Source organism: Impatiens glandulifera, chromosome 3 (assembly GCF_907164915.1).
Source record: "Impatiens glandulifera chromosome 3, dImpGla2.1, whole genome shotgun sequence".
NCBI classification, from domain to species: Eukaryota; Viridiplantae; Streptophyta; class Magnoliopsida; order Ericales; family Balsaminaceae; genus Impatiens; species Impatiens glandulifera.
In genome coordinates this window covers 43173028-43198050 of record NC_061864.1, presented here as the reverse complement: position 1 = coordinate 43198050, position 25023 = coordinate 43173028, and the positions used below count along the sequence as shown (strand labels likewise).

Here is a 25023-nt window from a genome sequence, read left to right as displayed (position 1 = left end):
TTAAAATTTAACAAAGAATTGGAAATGTACATATAGTACATATAGGGAGAAGCAAACAAATAAAAACATGTCAAATATACATTCAATAATCCAATAGGTAATCTTATAATTTTTCAGAAAAAGAAAATAAGAAAAAGGTATTTCAAATGCTTTCATATTGGTTCTTATATTGGTTGGGAGTTAACTCCCTCCCTTGTCAAGTTTCTTTCACCCATTCCCTGCAAAAAAAAAGCCAATTTCAGTTTATTTCTCTCAAAACTCTTTGCAGTGTCTTTTATGGTTCAAATGTTATCATAACTTAAGTTCTCACTAATTAAGAGTTCCCCTGAGTTTTTAATGCTATTGGAGGTTGTTGATGAGGCTGAGAAATTGTGCAGAGAGGATGATGATCTCTCATGTTCGATGGACAAAGGGGCGGTAAAGGTGGGAAAGAATGGAAAGGAATGCCCGGAGCAATAATCCAACTACTGGGTCTTTCAGTTTGGGTTTGATGGTAGCCAAACTGTTGTACAATGGGTAAAGGAATCCCATAAGAGACAGGAATACGAGAATTGAATTTTCCTTTCGGGTATGCCCTGACAAAAGGAGAAGAGAAGCCGGGATGAAGAGTATCAAGATCCATATTGACTGCGGCAGATGGATTTTGTGGAGTTTGAGGAGAAGGATCTTCAATATCACCTCGCTCGTCCCATCGACTTTTACGCTTGCGAATTCTTGTGGTCCCACTTGGAGGAGGACAAGTGCTACTGCTACAAGATACACCAACTGTAGAAGAAGAAGAAGGTACTGTGGGGACCTTCTTCTTGTTATTATTATCTGGTGGCACTTCAGGAGGAGTTCTCACGTCCCATCCAGACCTACGCAGATATTTGTTGCAGTTGTTGCTACCCCGATGATGGTTGTTCATGGAACTGATTTTCCTGATAGACTTCTGGATCCACTTATCTCGAAAGTTTCGTGCAATCTGATGGACCTGCATGTTTTATTTAGCTGATTATCAGCTGTCAATTACAACAATGCAATGACAAACAAAAACATATCTAATTTTTGTCATGATTTGAGATTTTTTTTTGTTTTTTGTTTTGCTTTTAGACCTGGGATTTTTCCATGGAGACTATCACAACATTACACCGCCATGACTTGTAATGGATATAGGCCATGATGGACCTGATCTCATGAGCCAAACTTAGTCCATTAATAGGATACTTTAGTTAATACATATTATTAGTTCTAATATAAATAGAGGAAGTAAGTAGCTAGGATAAATTTATCAGATATTATATGTTGAAATACAAGATTGTTTCTCATCTCTAGTTTAGGCTATTCCAATCTCATCCATTATATCTTGTTCTCAACTTTAGGCTATTCCAATCTCATCTATATTATTGTTTTTATCTCTTTTCAATTATAAACCTTTGATCGGTTACATGACCCCTACTCAAGGTATTTTGAATAATAATCGAACTTGAAACTTCAACTTCTCAAGTTCAGGACTCGTTATCACTTGAGAAAAACCTTGGATGAGTGTTTTGATTTGAGAAAACTCTTACATATGTCAATAACAAACTATTCTCTGATCAAATGTTACAAGAGAGGTGAATATTAAACCCCACCACTTGTTGTTCCATAACTTTCTTATTATTCTTAACGTACTAAAGAGTCAAAATATCTAAGAAAATAGTTTAAACATGAACTGTATTAAAAGTTAAATATATGTTACGCAATCATGTGAAAATAAAGAAAATTTATGAACCTATTTAACACGAATTAAATGCATGATAGAAAGTATACCTGCTTGTCAGCATGCTCTGTCAATGACAACATTGACACCCTAAAGCTGCACAGACGGACAAAAGTTGAGGATTAGATATAATTTCATTTGGAAACACTTGGCTTTTGTATATAAAATATCATTTGATTAATAACTTGATGCTAAGTGCTCTCTAGATACACAAAACATCCTGAATCCAAATTGTGGGGAAAATGGATACTATTGTTCTCCAATGAAAGAGAAAGATAAGATTAAGGGAAGGAGAAAGATAAGATGAAGCAACACTTGCAATGGAAGCAATACACTTTATCAATGGAAAAGTAATCAATCATCACCTCTCATTGTGTATACTAATCAAGTAGAAAGCCATAAAGTAGTAGTCAATCTTTTAGCCTTAAAAAACTTATTTAAGTTATACTCCTACAGGCATAAGTTTCATGGTTGTTGAAAATGTAATTCCGATCAACAAGAGGTATGGCTGAGAGGCTTAAGGCATTTGTTTGCTAAATCGACATACAAGAAGATTGTATCATTGGTTCGAATCCCATTTCCTCCAGCCGGGAAGTCCCTGGATGGCTCTCATTTATTGAGCATGTTGGGAGATTAGGTGGCAAAAGATTGAAAGCTTAACCAACAAGCGAAAAAAGCCCTGAGATCCAAAAATGAAATGACAAATGTTGCCATGCCTTGGATTGTAATGTTTTTTTTTTGTATTTTTTCCATGGTAAGAGTATTGTCCATGTTTATCATGGATCAATAAAAAAGTCTCAGCTTCTAAAAAAACAATATACATAAACATGTATGGGCGTGCTCTAAAGGAATGAAGCAAAAAGAAACTGTCTTCTTGCACACATCACAAGCAGTGTTATTGAGCAAAAGTATAGAAGTAGATGTGCAACTTGTCTAAATAGAAACTTGGTATTAGAGTCTAGATCACAATGGCCCATATATTTGAGGCAATGAAAATAGTTGCTTTTCATATTGGAGGCAAATATTAAGACATGTACATGCAACAATCCTTATTCCAAACATATGAAAGTAATTCTAACCTCTCTACTCCAGGACAAGGTGGACCTCCATTAATTTGTTCCAAACCAAGTATCTCCCTTATGGCAAGATATTCCAAAACCTGCATGGTAAAGCAGCATTCTTATCTACTATAGACTTGTCATAACAGATCTTACCATATATCAACCAGAACTGAATAGATTGCTGGCAAGATAAAAACACATTTAAAAGTGGTTGGCAGGATAGAGCACAAAAACCAAATTGGACCTAAAGAAAATCATGCAGGTTTATCCAAAATTAGATGAGCTTTCAAGCCAAACAAAAAGAATCTCTCTAAGAGCTTTATCTGTACCCCAAGTAATGCTTTTCCTAGACTAACCTTTTACATAATTGTCACAAAATATCAGCAAAGACATGAAACCATAAAACACAGGCATACCAAGAAAAGATACCTTTAGAAGCTTCCGGAGAATTGGTGTCTTGTTGAATTCCCTTCTGTACTTTTTCATTATGTTGTGAAGCATCTGCAGACCTAAATAACAAAGAGGATATATCTTCAATCAAATTGAACAATTAGGACCAACTACTTGATCCATTATAATTTGAAAATATTTCCTTCAACATAATGTAAATAAAGAAGGGGAGAGAAAACAAGATCTACCATTCTTATTAATAATATCAACCAAAACCATTCGCGACTTTGTTTTCAGCAGGGCATCAAGTATCATGGACAGGTCTCGATTGCTGAAATTGAAATTAAATTACAAGGATATGAAATAGGTTTGGAGCAGAAATTAATTTTTCTTTGCTCAGGGCCTTTTTTTTTTTATAATTTCAGGCAAGATAGATAGAAATAACCTCTGAATGGTGGCTTCACCACTGCCACAATAACCAGAAGCAGCAGTCAACAGAAGAAGCTTCAAGTAGCCCTTGGTGGAATCCTGAAAAATAAGACGAATATAAATATGTAGCTTAGTTGCACTACAAATAAAGAAGGTTATCAATTTATGAAAAGATGAATGTCAGCTATAGCATGAAAAGGCAGATAGTAACATCATATAAATGTGTTAAAATCAGAAGAAGAAGAAGAAGAAAATGCTTCAAGAGATGCTAGAAGAGCCAACTCTTCAATTCATTTCAAATATCAGAAACTTAATGCACTAATGCAAGCTGAAACCAACAACACAACTAAAGAAAAAAGTCAGTTGTATTGAGTGATATGTGTATAATGTTCAGTTCTCTACCAGAAAAAAAGATTTGATTTAAGAGGATTAGCAATGCTTACATTTCTTTTGCTTATTCCCCCTTCTGAGTCCAGCAACTCATTGAGTTTCTCCTCAACTACAAGTGTTAAAAAGACATAAAGAAACTGCATCAAAAACATATAAACAAAATATTATTATCAGGGAGGAGGAAAAACTACGGAAGGCATTACCCGCTTCAAATCGGCTATTTGAAGAATTTGTCATCATTTTGTTTGTTTTAAATGGTGGAACATGAGACTTGTTGTCCACCATATGGGGTTTGTCAAGATTCCTGCTAGCCTTAACCTTCTCCTTCTTGACAGCAGAACATGGACGTGAAGTTTTTGTTTTGGCTTGCAAATTCAAAGCTACATCAGCTTTGCATTTCTTCACAATATCCCTTGCTTCAGAAAATGATTCACCTTTAACAGTCAATGAAGAAGTGTCTGAATTTTGGATATGGACAGGATGATTGCTCAATCTTTGTCCTGATAAATCTTGCTGAGTATTTTTTGTGATAGTTTGAGATTTGTCTATCTGAGGCAAAAGTTCAGACAATTCAGCAGACTCTGAGAATTTCTCCACTGAATTCTCAGATGATAACTGTACAGATGTATTTGAAGTATGTGCTTTTCCTACAACCTCCAAAGATTCATCCTTGTCTTCCGACAATGTCTTCAGATTTCTTGGTCCTGAGATTACTATCTCTTCAAGAAGATTGTTGGGCCTGACAGAATCCACTTCTGGTTTGATGTTTATAGCATGAGTTTCAACATCATCAAAGGAATAGTTTATAGATAGTAAATTTCTCAAATCATCATCAATATCATCTTCTTTATACACCATTAGGGGTTCAGGATATTCCTCATCTGAATCATCTTGAACAATCAATTCGTCATTTGATCGATCACCACCTATATATCCTCGACACAGAGATGACCCACACACACATTTTTTTGCAGCAGCACCAAATACTCTGACATAATTATAATCAAATGTGACCTCTTCACCCTGAGACAATCACAAACAAGAACTTGGAATATATGCTATAGCATAACCAACCAACAAAAAGGGCCATAGATGAATCAAGTCATATATATAATATATGTCGAGCAGGCCATATGCAAATTAGTAAGGCTGGAAAGGACCCAAAAGTAGAGAGTATCACACCAACCAACTGTCATCTAGTCGAAATTCAAGTAAAAAAGAAACAATTGTTCAGCAAAACCATTAAAATCTTTTCATGAATAAATAAATGCAAAAATTGTTAAGGATAACCCCCGGCTTCTTTTAAGTTTATATATGATGGAAATTTCTAAGCAAATAAATAAATGCAAAATTAAAGATTACTTTAGTTTTTCTTCATTAGTAATTCAATTTTCATAGCTTCCATCCTTAAAAGCTATATGACATAGCGTGCAGGTCACTCCCTTCCCTCCCCATTCGCTTCTTTTTACCTTATTCTTTCCTTTTCAATTGTAGCTTGTACAAAGTAACAATAACCGCATTTATTAATACAAGCTTTAAATTTTCAATAAAAGAAATCAAATTAAGAATTAGATATTTACTATAAAAAAATGTTTTCCAAGAATATATGAAAGTGAACTGAACTGTGCTTTGGTATCTGAATACTTTTAACAATGGCTAAGGGTAAAATATACCTTGTTAATATCACGAACAGCAAAAAGTCCAATACAAACTTCTCCATTCACCATCCACTGCGTCAAAAAATGCATAGATTGGGTCAATAACCTATCTAACAATAATATCCAAGCAAAACACATAAATGGAGCAGCATGAAAGAATAAATTCTCTTGAAAATATAATTATGGAAAAAGTTAAGTCTAGGTACATACATTGTCATAAAAATAACAAAGTTTCATCAAATCAAGAACTAGGGTGAAAATCAAGGAAAAAGCTCAAACCCAACAAATTAGGCACAAAGGCTCAAATCATCCATGGAACTTGACAAGAAAGACTATTTCTCCCACTCCCTTTTAACAATGTCAAATTCTATTTGTTTTCTCCATAAAATCTAATAATGTAGATATTTTATAACATGGTATTTCAATATTTTTCTTTCAAACCTAGTATTATTTTTTGAACAATTGTTTTTTTTTTTTAAAATTTAAGCCAAGACCGAGATCTTGGAAGAGGAAACCTCAAAGGGTTTCTACGTAACGTCAATTTGTAGATAAAGCAAGTCTGGAAACTGGGGGAGCCAACCAGAGAGATAATCTGTGAGAAAAAATTATCTTAAAACCATTTTGATCATTGATGAATATGTGGAAATCGGGGTATTATAACATCCTTCTGAAAGCTACAAGTTAACCGCTGCCAACTGTGAACAAAAGAAGGGAGTGGAGTCTCCCAAGATTTAGCGATCCGCCCCCATAAACCAGTTCCCAAATACGCTCTACCGGAGAGAGGCATTCATTCTGAAATGCGGAGGCCATACTTTGCGGTGATTGCTTTGGCCCAAAGACTAGCACCTTCCTTATGAAACAGCCACCACCTTTTACAAAGAAGTGAGGTATTGAAAGGGAGGAGGTCCTTAACCTTGATTGTTTTTTAAACAGTATATTAGATATGAAAAAATATTTATGATTAATTTTAGAAAATAAATCAAAAGTACCGCTAGTTAGTTGGTAGAGTAGCACAAAAGATAAAAGGTGATTCTTGAATTGGTGTCTCAAGTGTAATGAAGATATTGTCTGAATGTGTCCAAATAGAATGAATATTATAATATTATTCATCTCCTCAAGATGACATAGTAGCTTCTTTGAAATTAGGACAATGATTGGGAGTCATTGTCTGAGATATTATTGGTCAATGACGTGGAACATCAAATGTTGACTAGCTTTAAGCTCCACATGGATAATATCTCTAAACATTTTCAAGTTTCTTCCATATTAACGTTTGGTTCATCTTCATTATGTTTTGATTCAGTTTAACGCATCTCCAAATTTCCAGTGGTTGTCTTTGTATTAATCTCAATTTTAGTTCAACTTATTGTATCATTACAGGATCCAAGAATAAAATAGCACTTCTTTTTTTCTTTCTTTTGTTCTCTTTTCACAGAGCAAAAGAAACATATGAGCCCACATGTAGGGCTTAGAGAAGTAGAGAAAATCAAGATAAAAGAGGTGAGACTGAGAGAAATAGAGATTAAGATATTAGACTTTCCCTTCAAATTAATTCAGCATAATCTCATGAAGGAAATATGCCAGCATAATCCTAATAGAAATCAAATACTAAGTCATATTACTACTTTTAAATCAAACTATAATGTTAATTGAATATGTATATGCGCTAATAGTAATTATCTTCTAGTAATAATATTTTCTATCTTTAAATTATGGCGTGGCACTGTTCCGAATTGGCATTAATGTAGCAGCCCCGACTGGTCCCGACTCATCTAACCCTTGTTACCAACAAAATGGGACCCTTGGAAGAGTTACCCAGTTTGGATGATCTTTAATCATAATCATCCAACATAGGGTATTTAAGCCCCCCTGACGTTTTGCATGTCTATTCCATATGAAATTAAAAGAGTTGCCAAGAAACTGGAAGTGTTGTCGATAAAGAAAAGGTCTGCATTTGCTCATATATACATCTATACCTAAAATAAAAGCTAGTACTGAGAAATTGATCATCCAACATAGGGTATTTAAGCTCAACTGATGTTTCGCATCTCTATTCCATATGAAATTAAAAGAGTTGCCAAGAAACTGGAAGTGTTGTTGATAAAAAAAAAAGTCTGCATTTGCTCATTTATACATCTATACCTAAAATAAAAGCTAGTACAGAAATTGATCTGCCTATTAAAGAATGGAGTGTTAAAATATAAGCACAACTAATGGTGAACTAAAATATTTTTTCAAATTTGGATCATGTGGCAAGACAATATTGATAAGAGCAGTACATATTGCTTGCCTTTTTCTACAATTCATATGATAATGAGTAAATCTAAAAAACTCATATTTAATGGCATAAGAAGATATTTATCTATTGCTTCCTTAAATGCACCATATCTAAAATGTGTGTTTGCATATCTTCGATATAAGTCCTTGTTTAAATAAGGAAATCCTTTTAATTATGAAGACTAATTTAGCTCATTGATATAAGAACTCATGCCCGCAAGGTCATGAGTTCGAGTCTATAAATGTTTTGCTTCTCTTTTCTATAATTCATATGATAGTGAGCAAATCTAGAAACTTTAAGTAAATTAATGGCATGTATATGAAATTTATAAATTGTTCCCTTAAATGATCCATATCTAGAATGTGTCTTTTCAACTCTTCCCATATTTCTCACAAATAACAAGATTTCTCAATGATAGCGAAAGCCTTTGGAAGAACACTATCATCGCCAAATACGGATTCCGTGATAACGAATGGATGCCCCTTTTGGGGAGGTCCTACCAAGGAAAAAGCCTCTGGGTCGTATCACTAAAAGTGGGTGATTATTCATCCCCTTTTCTCCTTCACCATGGGAAATGAAAAATCGACTTTTGAAAAGATATGTGGGACCCTGATGAGATAACTCCTTTCGAGACCTTTTCGACATCTCAAGTAAGAAGGATGTTAGAGTGGCGAACTGTTATGGTTCAGTCACTATAGATGTTCGAAACCTACCAATTATTTCGACTAGTAGTCAAAATTTCTTTGAATATGTCATATTTCATTTGAGATGTGAGTCAAACTCAAATTGGGGAAGAATATGATCATTAGGTTTCTTGGAACTATGTTTCTATTTAATTTTGTTTCGAATTGGTTAGAAGCCCTTTACCTTGGAAAATTTGATATATAAGGTGTTCAACTTTAAATCGAAGCAATTGGATGTCCGACTTGGGGACTCATCTCCAACCTCGTTGAATAGAGGATCAATTTCCTTCTCTGCCTCACTCAAACAGAGGAGGGTAGACTTGCCACCTTTGTGAAGACTCTCTCACAAGTCTCGATCCATACTAATTCTAGCAACAAATTCAATCTTATAGGCTCCCCAGATTTCAAGATTCATATCATCTACAATTCGACCTTTCAAGAGGTGCCATCACGGCCCATTGGAAGTGGAAAGCTAAAATTCCTATAGGATTTCAGACTTCGCCTTCGCCTGGGAGGCAATTCATTGGGTAATCTTGACAACAGTGAAGCTCAAAAGAAAGGGATTCAACTTGGCTAGCAGGTGTTGCCTCTGCACGAAGAGCGAGGAGACCATTAACCATATTCTCCTCCATTGCAACCTTGTTAGGGACACGTGGACCCTCCTTCAGCAGAATATTCTCAAGTTTTATCGGGTCATGCCATTCAAAGTTTCCGGCTTTTGGGAACAATGGATTGAATGGGAACCATCATTGACAATTGAAAGTCCATCCCTCTCATCATGAGGTGGAAGAGCTGGATGGAAAGGAGAGGTGGAAGATCCGGAAGGAAAGGAACAAAAGAACTTTAGAGGAGAAAAGTTATGGCTATGAAAGAATCAATGGATTCCTGCTTCGTGCCTTAGCATCAATTAGGAAAAGAGGTAACTTTTTCTGATTTTGTTTTTCGCCACCCCTTTTTGTAAATCTTGAACACTACTTGGTTCCTTGTTTTTCTTTTGAAATGAAAAGTTGACCTTTTTCAGAAAAAGAAAAACCTTGAAGAACGTACACATTTCTACTTTTCCTTGGCCTTATGAAGAAAATGTCTTAATAGATGCATTTTAGTTCACCAAGCATGTCTACACATCCAACTAGTTCAATGCATCCAACTTCTGCTCCCATTTCTCCTTTTCTAGGACTTTTAAAGAAAAACTCTAAATGAATGCATGCTAATTCATCAAGCATCTGTTAGTGAACCAATCACTAAAAATCTTGAAAGTAATGAAGACATCAAAATACAATAGCATTTATGTGATTATTGCCCCTCCCCCTAGATTGCATTTCTCTTTCACGAGAAAAAGAGAAAAAAGGGGATTACTGTGTGTAATTTGTGTATTGTGGTGAGAGTGGGGGGGTGGGGGGAAGTATAAATGGAAGGCAGTAGATGATTGTCATTAAAAAAACACCTAAGAAAATGGAGCAAAATAATCCATCTCGCGTTCATGGTCAATTACATTATAAAGAATACATGTGGTAAAAACTCCAAGGTACAAAAAAAGAAGACAGAATCATGCAAGAAGCATGCATCACCTTTTCGGTTCGGCAATTTGGCTCACAGCTATGGTTTATGAAACGGCCCAAATTCCCTTTAGCACATGCATCTATAACCTGCAAAAGAAAATAATAATAATAAACCTTCTACAACAAACATTACCAGAATATTACATTATAAATAAAAGCATAAACAATTGGGCTACAATACAATACTTGAACTACAAAAATAAAAAACTCTGTCCATCCCATTTAAATATGTGTGTAATTTTTCTCTGAGAATGTGAAAGCAATATGTGAATATGCAGGTTCAAATGAAACAAAAATGGTTCAAATCTCCAGTCCTCATGCTAATACTATATGCTAATAGAATTCCTTCAGAAACTAGACACACAAAATCAATGAATCAGATAACTTCAAGTTTAACTCTATTTTAGCACAAAACTCAATTTCAAAAATTCAATCTCTATCTGCAGCACAAACAAGCACATTACAGGAAGCCTGATCAAACAAAATTCACAGCAAACAAAAACGGTCCCAAGCAACATTGGCTAAACTCATCACACCTTAAGAGATTGTAGAATCAAAACCTTTAAACTAGAACTATACAACATTGAAGAACCAAAATCAATTACAAAGCTCACATATAGAACACTTTCTTATTACAAGAAGCATCGCCGAAAAACATATTTCAGTCTATTAGATTAATGCCAAAGCAGTACAGAAGCACAAACCTCACTGCCATTCAAGGTCATGAAGTAAAAGTGTTTATGTCCGTTGGCAGCATATTCTCTTTGCCGTGCTTCATGAGCATGCATATCAAGCACCTAGAGTAAAAAAGCACGTCAATGTTCATCAGTTACTGCATAAAATAACACTACACAATGTAATTACTCTATAGAAAATAGAAAGTTCTTTATCATGAGAGTTTGAGCAGCAATTGCTCAAGGAAATAAAAGACAATGAGGGTAATAACTATGAATACTATAGTTATTGGAACAGTTGAGACATTGTATTTTTCTTCCAAACATTACTAAAAACAAGAGCACTGCATAAGACTAATACATATAGCAGTACTTTAGGCAGCATCTTGAAAACTTGTAAATTTATCATGCTTAGCAGCATTTATTCGAGGCATAGTAAACTCCACCTTATAAATTTCCAATGCATAGAAAACATCACCAAAAGTCCAAAACAATAAAATACTAACTAACCTCCCCAACATATTCAATAAGAAATTGTCCTTCACGAATGTCCTCAACCACCTGGAGCCCATAGCCTTTCTTCCCACAACGAAACCAATTTAATTTGGCATAATTCCGTTTCTGGAACTGTAATAAAAAAAAGAGCTAGATACTCATGTCTAGTAAACACAGATAAATATTTCTTAATGTAATAAGTCAAATACCAGCTGATTCGAACAAAGCTCCTCACAAGGGCAAGTCCCTTGTACACATTCAATGTTAAGCATTCGATTCAAGCAGCCATCACCACAACCCCTTTTTCCATCACGAGATGGTTTACAGTGGCAAACCATTATCTGGATACAGTAATAACACATCAATTCATGAGAGTATCTCCAAGAAATATTAACCACATTAGCACAAAGTAGGTAATCTCTATAGTCAAAAGTTTTTAGCAGTACGTAATTTTGGACTAGATTAGCAATACTTGATCCCCCATATCTATTGTTCTAGAATAAGATTGGAGATGACGGTTTAGTGGGATTAAATAATTCATTGTATAATGGATACCTTTAATACAAGATAGGTTGGAATAGATGATCCACCATGGCTAGTATTTGATCATTATTCCCTTTTCAAGTCTAATCAGTTAAACACGTGGCTAGTTGTAACAAGTATTTTATTGATATAGCGACTATACACTCAGAAGAAGATGAGACCTAGAGAAGGAAGGGATACCTCATAGAACGAGAGTAAAGAGACTAGAAAACTCTACTAATTCATTTAAACCCCTACAAACTGAAACTACTCAGATACTTAGCTCCCTATAACTCCCCCTAACTGCCTTATTATAACTTCCCTTCTATCTACTACTCAAAAGACTACATTCTTACAATATGCCTTCGTTTATTCTTGTAAAAAAGCCTTCCCCTTAACTTCTATCACCTATAAGAGAAGCTGAAAATCGGAACTTTTTTGACCCAAAGATGTGAAAAGACCAACAATGGAATAACCAGTACATACTATCATTTTCACTAACACCTTTCTCATTCCAAAATTGATCAATGCTTAAACAAGAAAGTAGTTATAAGTTCAGATTAATACTGTCCTAGTTGTAGCTGTTCATTTCTCCCTATGGAATTTGCACCTTTACATTTTAACTTTTTCTTCAAGTTCTGCTTTGTCTTCTTGCAGACTTCCGAATTTGTCTTCTTCTTTCTTAGAAGACATTGGCAGTAGCTTAAGTAGCTCTGCTTTCTCCATTTCTTAATTAGAACTTCTCAACATTTTTCATTAACTTCAGTGGCTCATTTGAAGGTTCCATTAACTGCTTTATAGTTGGAATTATATAATTTTTTCCTTATTAAACAGAGTGTTAAGGTGCTTCAGAGAAGATGATTCTGTCACTTTACCTTTTCTTCTTAAGGTTACGTTCAGTTCTCGGCTGAGAGTGTCTTATACATCTATCAAGGAGCTGCGACTGTTAAATCATTGAATGATATAGTTGTTGCACCTAGTTTTTTATATAAGATGTGAACAAATTTGTTTTTGAATCCATCTTCTTCCTTGACCTCCCTTGATCTTCACAAAATGGTGGTAATTGCTCTCCAACAAATGCAAGGAATATGTGCGAAGATCATGCTCTGATACCACTATATCAAGTATTTTAATGATATACCGACTATACACTCTCAGAAGAAGATGAGACCTATAGAAGAAGGGGAGACCTAAGAAAACAAGAGATGAGGAAAGAGACTAGACAACTCTAGTAATTCATTTACATCCCTACAAACTGTAACTACTCATCTTTATACTTAGCTCCCTATAACTACCCCTTACCGTCTTATTATAATGGTCCTTCCATCTAATAATCACAAGGCTACATTCTTACGATACGCCTTCAAATATTCTTGTAACACTAGTTACATTTTTAAGTGAGTTACCATATATGAGAATTTATACTAACTAAGGATCCTATAATAGCCACCAATATCAAATGGAAGATACTAATTACGGATCCTCTTTTGGGATCTCACTTTGTTGAGTTTCTTCCCACTTTTTACTCAGTTTTGTAAGTGTCACTCGGATGTTCATTTATTAACAAAAGGCCCAACTTTTCCATTAAAAAAATCAAATGGGAATCTATAAGAGAATTTTCTAATTGAAAAGAGATAAATATATATATATATATATATATTAATATTTGTCATAGTCATTGATTTTGCAATCAACAGCCTGGTTGTAAACAAGGGAATGTTTACTCAACACTATACAGCATACCATACATATATGCACCAAATGAACCTCCATAGGTATAACAAACAAGGAAGAACTGGAAATGTTAACTGAAAGAGAGCATTCCAAATATAAAAAGATGACCATGTACAAGAATTAAGAGACTTTCCTAGAGCTCCTAATTTAGGAGATCCACCACATCCATGTTACAGACAAATATTTTCCAGTTATATATCCATAGAAAGGTAAATATTGCCTTGTCTTTGAATTTGATAGGCCAATAATGACAAATGATTAGATGAGTTTTAAGCACATAATTTTGATATAACAAACATATCCACTTAGAAAAAATGAGAAGGTATTCAAAATGCAGACTCGGGACAGCAATAACCTCATCAATTGTTTGAGATTTGCGGGTGCGATGCAGAAACATATTTGATTTGATAAGCGCCCAAGCTGTTTGTTGAGGAGCTACAAGAAAGATTTGAGTTGCATCAAATGTAGGGGAAATATTCACAATACGAAACACAGACATAACAAAACCTTAAAATGAAGTACCTGTATATAGTTTATGTTCAGATTTCTTGGAATAATAACCATTAGAAGGATCTTCCCCACAAGACACATCTGATATTTCCAACTCCTCGTTAATTTCATCATTTGACATCTCTTGGGGTACTGAGCAGTCGGCATAGTCTTTGTCCATACTCTCCTTGCAAGTCCTTCAATGTCAAAAAGAAGTAACAAATAAGAAATCTTCAAGTATCAATGAAATATAAACCTTCTGTTACTTCCAAATCAATATTACATGTGTATCTATGCATCATCCATTACATGGGACTTCTTTTTTATTTTATCTAATGGATTAGTAAAGGTCAGACAAGGCAAAATTAAGAGGAATAGATGTGGCTTCCTCGAAGTCACTTACCGTAACCATCTCATTGTGCTTCAATTATCAAGATAAACAAAGATTTGTCATGGTTACTCAAAACTAATTCCATAATGTGCACTTACAACCTAATTACATCTGTAGGTTAAAGCAATATCTATATGTTAACTTTTATATCATGAAAAGCAATATAGGTTCATATATTTAAATGCAAGTTAAAATCTTCAATATAAACTTCTATGGATTTCTCAATAAACACACTTGTGGCCGTTTTTTAGAATCTGCAGTTGCACTCAAATGAAACCATCAGATTCACTAATATTTGGGCATCCACATTTGAATCATATAGTAGTCTAAATTAATTGATTATGCAGTCATGCAAAATGTGGGACACACATGACCATATTTTTCTTTTTTTGAATGAAGGAGAACTAGCATGACAACCCACCAACATGCCCCCCGCTTAAACTCAAAGCCTTTTCAGATGGAATTGAACCCGTGATATTTTGATCTCTTAGCCGACTCTTACCACTGGACTACCTTGGTAATACACACGTGACCATATTAATTTGCAGAATTTCCACGGACACGGTAACAGGACAAGTTACATTTAGCTTGAAACAAAAATGCATTCATTTGATAAATTAACTATTATGTTTGTCCAGAATAAACAGGTAGCTGTAAAAAGTTTTTGGTTCCAAATATAAAGATTGATTATACAACTTTTGGTATAAAAAGGTTATAGTAACCTTGCAAATTCAATGTCCATAATGGGATACAAGTTTGATGACAGAAGTATCCCTTTGAAGGCTTTTGGGTAAAATAATTGAAATTTCCAATTTGGTATGCAAGAGTTATGCCAAGTATGTCTTAATATTTGGTTGGAGAAAGATGACAAGAAGACTTTCTATTATGTAATGAGGATAACCATATTTTGATTAAAGTAATGATAGGAGTGAAAAATAAAGAAATAGAACGGTTAATCTTCAATCAAGACTAACAATACAGGAAATAAGAATATGACAGAAGCTGACAAAGAACACAATTGAGTTGTATAGAGAAAGATTTCACTAAATAATAGGATATCAGATTCTTATGGTAATAATAGTAAGCAACATGATATATCTCCTAATCCAAGAAAACTGAAAGCAACAACAAATACATTAAAAAAAGTATGCATCTTCAGCGTCTTTCCTTGTCTCTTTCAAACAACACTCACTTCATAAGACCAAGTAAGTTAAACACAGAAACAATTAGAATCTATGATTGAAGCATTGTGATAGTGATTCAGCGTACACTAGATCATGTGAAATTGATGAAAATGGAGAAGAGAAGAAGAGAGATTTCGTAAGACAAATCACTGCACTTCACTATTAGATAATCAAGTCTGATCTGAAATGCAAGAGTAAGCCCTATTGGACAAGTGACTACTAGAATCCTATCTTGAACCATAATCTACCAACTCAAAAGATATTTTTAATTTCTTTCTGAAACTATAGATAATTAACTAACTCTAAACATGTTTTAGGAATAGATTAATTTGTGATACAAGTATGTATATATAATTCATCCACTTCACTAAGGACTAGAAAAGTCCATACATGTTTATGTCTGATGTATGGACATCAGATTTGATCAACAATAAATGTCAGTGAGTTTTAAATGGCAGAATAAAATATACATATATCTCGATCTAGCAGCAGTTAGCGACTTAAGCTGTATGAGATTAATAATGTGAATTGTCAGTTTGATTATATTCACAATTGAGTATTTATGACAGCAACGATGAGAAAGAAAGTGAAGTTGGCAGCATCCTTCTGCATAGTCATTCCATGCAGTTTCATACTTTCTATCAGTACAAATGTAAATGTTTTCATGAAAATAGCAGCATACCATCTGCAGTCTGTTTCTTCAATGGAGTCTGCAAGAGTAGATTCTATACGCCTCCATTTTAAGCAATCATCACAACACACCCAAGCAATCCTGGGGGATGGACACTGCAAAGTCATGTTTGATTTGCTCTCAACCTCCATTGAATTCCCAATTCTGCTTTTGACTTGTGGAAGATTATCTGACTTGTTCCCTTCAACGTCAACTAATACAAGATCAATTATTTAAAAGTAGACAAGAATAAACAGAATAAGTAACGGTTTGATCCAGTAAAAACAGATATGGTCCCATTAGGAAACGGTCTTTGTTTCTATATCTGGATATACAGAAACATAAATACATTTTTGAATGTCACTAACTAAATTTAGTTTCCAAACATTTTCTATAAAGGATTGATTAGCTAATATAACATCAAAAAAAATCTTGCTCAAATATTCATTTCTAGTTTTGGATATGTTTCCATTTACCTGTTTCTTGATCATTTTCAATTTTGCAAACATCTTGACTATGACCGCCTTCCTCTTTCGGTTTCTTCTTATTAACTGGTTTTCCATTGTTACCTTTCGGTCTAAAAGCTTTGCCTTTTTGTTTATCCAAAGAATTAGTAACCTCCTGCAAGTTTTCACCAACTATTCTAGATTTTGAACTTTTGGAGTTCTTACGCCCCTTAGCATATACAAGTAATTCTTTGGGGACATTTGAATCAGTTGATTCAAACCCCACATCATGATTACCACATATATCAGCCTGTCCATTCTCCCTCTTCTGGTGTTGATTCTCAAATAAAATAACATTGTTTATGATTTCTGGGCTAGGAAACCTATCATCTGTATTGCAATTATCTGCCTGAAGAAGCATAACGTCTCTCTTTCCATCTTTACCAACCAATTCTGGCAGATGCAGATCTGAAGGGACCATAACATGCATTTTCGAAATGGGACGATTTATTTTAACATTATCCTCTACATTTTGAACTAGGAAATTTCTGTCTGGCTCATTACCTAATCTAACCTTAAGGCGAATAGGGCCAGTAGACGCACTGTTATATTGTTCTGATCTTTTTGAACTTTTACCTTCTTTTTTCTTGTTTCTGCTGCCTGCAACATGTTTCCCTATTTGAGTTTTAGTATGCTTACTTTCATGTACATCAACAGGATCAACAAAGAGTTGTGTAATGTCTAATGACCCCCAATTAGAAGAACGTTCTGGTTTGCATATATAGGTTCTCCTCCTTCTGGCAACATTCAGAAAAATTGAATTAAAAAATGGCTCCTTCTTTATGGCTTTGCTCTCTCGTCTCATTGCTTTATCATTCAGTCGTGCATTCTCGTTTACTTTACTCATTCCAACATTCTTTCTAGGATCTGAACATGGGATTTCTGGAGTATTGTCTTTTTCTTCATCACCTCTCAATACGGAATGCTCAACAATATTGATAGATTCCAAGGAAGCAACAAAACCAGTGTCCTCAAAATCAGGTTCAATTGTGCAGTCAATCCCAGCTACGCTAAATGGTTCGCATGATTGCAAAGAAACTGCTAACTCCTCAAAAATACTATTTGAATCCATATATGTGAACGACTGAACAAAGGGAGCAATCTCAGTAATCATACCAAAGCATCTAAAGTTCTTTCATGAAATCGCCTAATTCCTGAAACTGAAGAAAAAACAAAAAGAAGAGTAACATAGTTAATTGCATTTTTCTATAGCAAATCCATATGATAGCACAGTTCCAATAAGCAAGACAGAAAATATAATGGCACAAATTGGATGAATGATAACATGGGATTCATGGCAAGTAGACTATAATAGATGGGCATAATATTACTAAGATGTAAAAAGGAATGGAGCTTGGCAATCACTTCAGCATCTAGAATTACAGTTGTGAACATTCATATGGATTCTTAAGAGGAATCATATAACTGAAGGCCAATTTAATGGAAAAACATCATTCTTTAGATGGATACTACTCAAACTAATCAAAACCTCAAATCCTACTTTAGATCAATATATTTTATCTTCCAGGAATCAACTCATGCACCAAATGGAAAAAGAGGATTGAGACACATTATAAACATAAACAGGAGAAATAAACTTAGTTGTTCTAGAACAATTAGGAAACTCTCTAGAAGAAATAAGGGGTTACACTTCTGGCGGCAACCCAGCAGAAACAAAAAACAAAAAACAAAAACAAAGGAAGGTATAGTGAGTGACATCCTCGTTTACCAGCAAAACGAAACACCTGAGAAACGATACAACTCCGAACCAGGAAACAATCATAATTAAAGCAATAGAAGACAAATGCAGCTACATAAACGCAATGGAAAACATTAAGCCGCGTGAACAATACTTCTTCAAACAAAAAATGAAAAACAAATCAAAGGAAGATTTGAGATAGGGGATTGGGAAGATAACGCAGAAACCCTAAAACGGAGTCCCTGCCAAAAGCTCAACAAACTTGAAAACCCCAATTCAGAAATCCAAGGCCAATGCTGACGCATTACAAACATGCATATATAAATATATCGCCACAACAACAATTTTCCACAACGGGAATCATGATAAGAATAGAACAGAATAGGGATCGAACCTGGTGAAGAAAACGAGAAAGAAATTCAAAGGCGCCGAAAATGCAAGAACATAGACAAATAAAACTATGTATCTAAAATTCTTCAATACTGCTGCTCCAGGGTGTAAACTTAAGAATTTTTTCTAGAAAGAGAAACATTCATTTTTATTATTTTTTTTTAGAAAGAGACTTTGGTTAGACTATTTGATATTTGATTTTAGTTATGTTTAATTCGGGTTATTTCGGAATTTGATTTATATTAATTATCAATACAAAATTATTTTTAATTTTTTATTTCTAACTATTTATAAAAGAGGAATGATTGGAAAAATTTGGAAAAAAGAATTATTTGGTTGAAAAGGGGAATAAAATTTCTCTCTCAACTCACTCTTCATATTTTATCAATTTTTCCGTAATTCTCTCTCATATTTATAAAAAATTATCTCTTCCATCACTCCTTTTATTAAAAGAATAAAATTACTATTATTTTACTTTTTATATTTAAAAATATTTTAATCAATTTTTTTAAATAATTTAATATTTTAAAAATATTCTTTAAAATTAGGTAATTAAAATCCTCTATAAACCGTTATGACAACTTAAAGGATTTCAAATTTTAAGGTGAACAAAAAAAAAAAAAAGTCTCAATTTAACAATTTCATCAGGTTAATATTAAGTCAAGTAGAGTGAAATCTAAAAATAATAATCTATGTCTTCATTTATTCTTAATATATAATATTTGAATAATAGGTATAACTCTCTTAATACATTTAACTAAGTTTTAACTATCTTCCTATACATTTTGTTTGACATTGCTCATTCTATATTTATTTGTTAGAAATTACTATTCGTATATTTATTTTTGTTGAAATAGTTTGATTGTTTCAACTTTCAAGTAGTACAAAATGAAGAGTTTAAGTTCAAGTATGAATAATTATCATTCTATGGACGAAATATGATTTCTCTTTATAATTAATTTAAAATAATCGATCGATTAATGTTCTGAGTAGACTGTGTTTCTCATATTTAGATTAGAGTTTATTTTGACTAATAAACTAATTTCGTCTTTCAATTAAATTCATTCTCAACTTAACTCATTATCACTAAAAAGATAATCACCATTTTGGTATAAGTATTGTCTAGACGGGCAATTCAAACATATCTAGACTTCAAGAATTAGCAAAGCTATGAGCAGTTATTGAGAGAGATTAGAGAATAAGAACAAGAGATATTGAGAGAAAAACCCGTAAGGGATTTGTGATTTTATTATCTATTTATATAGCCACAAATCCATTATAGGTACAAAAAACTCCCAACTGTGCTAAAGAGGTATCTGAACTATTTTAAGTACAAAATATGTTATAAACTTTATAACTGACACTAACTAACCAACATATTGTTGTAACTTCTATTAACAAATAATACAATTAGTTAACACAATTAACTAACATGATAATGACTATTTCTTCTACACTCCCCCCTCAAGATGAAAATCTTGTAGTTGAAGTTTCTGTCTAAGATTTAAGAATTGATTTGTTTCAAATGTCTTGGTGAAAATATCTGCAACCTGCATACTAGAAGGCACATGTATTAGTGATATAAAACCTGACTTGTATTTATTCCTAACCACATGGCAATCAATATCGATATGTTTCGTTCTTTCATGAAACACCGGATTTTCTGTAATGTGTATGGTTGCTTTGTTATCACAATGAAGTGCAATCGGCAAATCAACCTGAATCTTAAGATCATTAAGAAGATATGTTAACCATTGCAATTCACAAACTGTTGCAGCTAAACTACGGTATTCAGCTTCAGCTGAAGAACGCGAAACAGTTTGCTGTTTCTTTGTTTTCCAAGCTACAAGTGAATTACCAACAAATATACAATACCCTGTTAATGATTTTCTAGAATCTAAACAAGATCCCCAATCACTATCAGAATATGCACACAATTTAACACAATTATTTGATGAATAAAATACTCCTAAAGATGGTGTTCCTTTCAAATACTTGACTACTTGTATAGCTGCCTCAAAATGAGATTTAAAAGGTTTGTTTAAAAATTGACTTAGTTGTTGAACACAATAAGCAATGTCGGGTCGGGTGAAATTTAAATATAATAATCTGCCAACAAGTCTTCTGTATTGGTTAACATCACATAATTCATCATTAATAGGATCATTATCAAGCTTTAACCCTTTTATCATAGGAGTTGTTACAGGTTTAGAAGTAATCAAACCTAGATCAGAAATATGATCCAAAATGTACTTCCTTTGGTTCACATATATACCTGTCTCATTATGTATGATTTCTAATCCTAAGAAAAACTTAGCATTACCAAGATCCTTAATGGAATATTTAGAATCAACAATACTCTTAACATATTCAATGTCTTGTAAAGAATTACCTGCCAACAAGATGTCATCAACATATAATAGTAAACAGGTAATTTGTTCTCCTATTCTTTTGATGAATAAGCAATGATCATTTTCAGATTGTAAAAATCCAATATTTGAAAGACTTTTAGAAATTTCAGAATGCCATTGTCTTGAAGATTGTTTCAGTCCATATAAACTTTTATTAAGTTTACATACTTGATTTGGAAATTCACACTTTAAACCTTCTGGAATAGACATGTATACATCTTCATCAAGACAGCCATGCAAAAAAGCATTATTTACATCAATATGATGCAAATGCCATTTATTTGCAGCTGTCAAAGCAAGTAATAATCTAACAGTGACATTCTTTGCCACTGGTGCAAAACTTTGATGAAAATCAACACCATCAATCTGATTATATCCCTTTGCCACTAAACGAGCTTTGCATTTGTTTATACTACCATCAGCATGAAATTTTGTTTTATAAATCCATCTACAACCTATCTTTTTCTTACCTTTGGGTAATTGTGTAAAAGTCCAAGTATTATTTTTAATCAAAGCATCAAGTTCTAACTCCATTGCTTCAATCCAATCTGGATTTGAAGCAGCTTGTTTATAGGAAATTGGATCATTTGATTGATCAATATTTCCTAAAAAATCTGTATAAGCTAGATCATTACATACTGTAATAAAAGGAAATGTTGTAGGTAATAAATTTTTAACATTTTTTTTTTAATACTTCAGCATGATTAGTATAATCCTGCATCCAGGATGGTGCATGTGAAGTCCTAGAACTTCTTCTTAATGAACTCTCTGGTTTATCAGATGGCAAAGATTTTTCTACTTGAATTTCATCAAAAATTTCAAGTGGAATATTTTCAGTTTGAATGTCAGCAGAAGGTTCAATGATATCATTTTTTTGATACTCTTCTATGCTTACATCTTCAATTTCATCATAGAAAAAAGATGGATAATTAATAAATTTCTTTTTAGTAGAATCTGATGAATTATTATCTTTCATGAATGGAAATATTTCCTCATGGAAGATCACATCTCTAGAAACAATTATAATTCCAGTTTCTAATTCATATACATTATATCCTTTTTTATTCATGGGATATCCAATAAAGACACACTTCTTTCCTCTATGTGTGAATTTTGATTTTTGAGGTAAAACATTTGTAACATAGCATAAGCATCCAAAAATTCTAAGAAAATTATAATCTGGATTAGATTTATTAAGCATATAAATTGGAGATTTCCAATCATGTCTTTTCATTGGTGTACGATTAATCAAGTATGTTGCTGTGAGCAATGAATATGGCCAAAATTTGGAAGGCATATTAGAATCAATCATGATAGATCTAGCTACTTGAACTAAATGTCTATGTTTTCTTTCTACAACTCCATTTTGTTGTGGAGTGTATGCACATGTTGTTTGATGAATTATACCAAGATATTTGAACAAATTAGAACACCTATTATTTATAAATTCTGTTCCATTATCAGTTCTAATAATTTTGACTGTAGTTTCATATTGATTTTTAACAAGTGTAAAAAATTGCTGTATTTTCTCAAAGACAAGTGTTTTGTCAAACATTAAATAAATCCAAGTACATTAAATAAATCCAAGTACATTAAATAAATCAACAATTGTGAGCATAAATGAACAATCTAAAATTGATTCTTCTCTATAAGGCCCCCACAAATCAACATGAATTAATTCAAAAATTTTATTTGTTTTAGTAGTACTATGTGTGAAAGGCAGTCTGTGTGATTTAGACAATGGACATGTGAAACAATGTTTATTGTTAACAACATATTTTGGAAAAACAGTTTTAATCGCTCCATCCGAAGGATGTCCTAATCTTTTATGAAGAATATGAGAATCAACATCAACATTATTACTAAATTGTTCATTCAAACTACAATCAGAAATATTGTTTTGAGAGTTAAAGGAAATTTCATCAGATATGTCATTGGTAAATTTATCATCCGGGACGAAATAAAGATTCCCTATCCTCTTTCCAATTTCAACAACCGATGAAAGCTTATGGTCCTGCAGATGTGCCGCTTGAAGATGCTCCAGCAGCCTGCTTTCCTTTCACATCTCTCATGCTTTTGAGAAATTCTTTATACATCCTGTACTCTTCAATTGTTGCATCAGCATAGACATCTTGATCAGATACATTGTTAGCAACATTGACTCTCTTTCTCTAGTTTTCATTTTGTCTTTCTTTTGGTTGTTTCCACCAGTCCGGGTAACCAACTAGTTTGAAACAGTTTTCTTTGAGATGACCTTTTCCTCCACAGTGATTGCATATTGAGTTCTTGGACTTAGATTTTTCCAGATAGTTCCTCCTATCATTTCCTTCCCTGACGTACATAGAGCTATCTTGTTGAACACTTCTAGAATAGTTCTTCTTTTCCACATTCTGCAGCATTGTAAATGCTTTATACACAGCTGGCCACGGTTCTTGCATTAGAATCTGGTCTTTGACATAATCATAATGATCATTAAGTCCCATCAAGAATTGTAACAACTTGTTTTCTTCGTCGTCTTGAAGCATTTCAGCTTCAAGAAAACATCCATCACAATCGGTTTTAGTTCCTCCACACCTGCATCTCCTTAGTGGCTTCAAACTAAACATTTCATCCCAAAGAAGTCTAACCTTAGAGTAGTATTCCTCTAGATCATTTCCTCCTTGCTGTAAAATAACAATGTCCTTCTGCAAATAATATCTTCTTGGACCGTTATTTCCTTCATATCTAGACTTCACTTCCAACCACAGATCACGGCTGGTCTTAGTCGATTGAAACCTTCTTTGTAGTCTAATATCTATGGTGTTCATTATCCATGCTCAAACCATTGAGTCAACAATTCCCCACTGTCTTCCATCTTCTTGATCAATTGGCCTCGGAAACGTTCCATCAATAAATCCAATTTTAATCTTAGCCGATAAAGCAAGTTGAATACTCAAACACCAACCAAAATAAGTTTCTCTAGTTAAAACCGCTGTAGTTAGAGTCAAACCTGGATGATCTGCTGGATGAATCACTAACGGATCATTGTTATACTTTCTTTTGACTGAAACTGGTTGTTGATGAGTAACTTGAGGTTGATTGACCGTAGGAAAAGGATTTGTACCATAGCTAGGGCTAGGACTTCCGCTGCTTGTTTCGTCTCTGAAATTCACCATATTAACGTCGATTCTTCGATTATGCTCAGCGTTAGATCAAAAATGGCTTTGATACCATCTAGACTTCAAGAATTAGCAAAGCTATGAGCAGTTATTGAGAGAGATTAGAGAATAAGAACAAGAGATATTGAGAGAAAAACCCGTAAGGGATTTGTGATTTTATTATCTATTTATATAGCCACAAATCCATTATAGGTACAAAAAACTCCCAACTGTGCTAAAGAGGTATCTGAACTATTTTAAGTACAAAATATGTTATAAACTTTATAACTGACACTAACTAACCAACATATTGTTGTAACTTCTATTAACAAATAATACAATTAGTTAACACAATTAACTAACATGATAATGACTATTTCTTCTACAACATATTACGGTTTTGTATTAAGATAACATATTTCATCTTTATAATCTCTATCATATTATTTATATTTTAACTATATGACTATCGGACAACTTTCTCTCCTTCAACATTAATATTCATTATTGCTTATAGATGATTTTAAAGGCA

General features: G+C 33.4%; 1 protein-coding gene across 3 annotated transcripts; it reads right to left on the bottom strand.

The window, feature by feature from the left end:
* Positions 1-22: 22 nt before the first annotated feature.
* Positions 23-19096, bottom strand: LOC124931539 (histone-lysine N-methyltransferase ASHH2-like). Of its 3 annotated transcripts, none has more exons than XM_047472026.1 (19): positions 18948-19096; positions 16825-18014; positions 16361-16562; positions 14137-14300; positions 13970-14049; positions 11568-11699; positions 11374-11490; positions 10894-10986; positions 10199-10276; positions 5685-5741; positions 4215-5034; positions 4065-4120; positions 3638-3720; positions 3441-3523; positions 3232-3311; positions 2821-2900; positions 1792-1837; positions 298-973; positions 23-218 (listed from the first exon to the last, which is right to left on the bottom strand). In XM_047472026.1, the coding sequence occupies exons 2-18, from the start codon at positions 17966-17968 to the stop codon at positions 314-316; spliced, it is 3975 nt and encodes a 1324-aa protein (XP_047327982.1). In that variant the 5' UTR covers positions 17969-18014; positions 18948-19096; the 3' UTR covers positions 23-218; positions 298-313. The 3 variants fall into 3 exon arrangements, with proteins under 3 accessions (XP_047327982.1, XP_047327984.1, XP_047327985.1); XM_047472028.1 differs by having other exon boundaries at positions 311-973; XM_047472029.1 differs by having other exon boundaries at positions 16361-16550.
* Positions 19097-25023: the final 5927 nt, after the last annotated feature.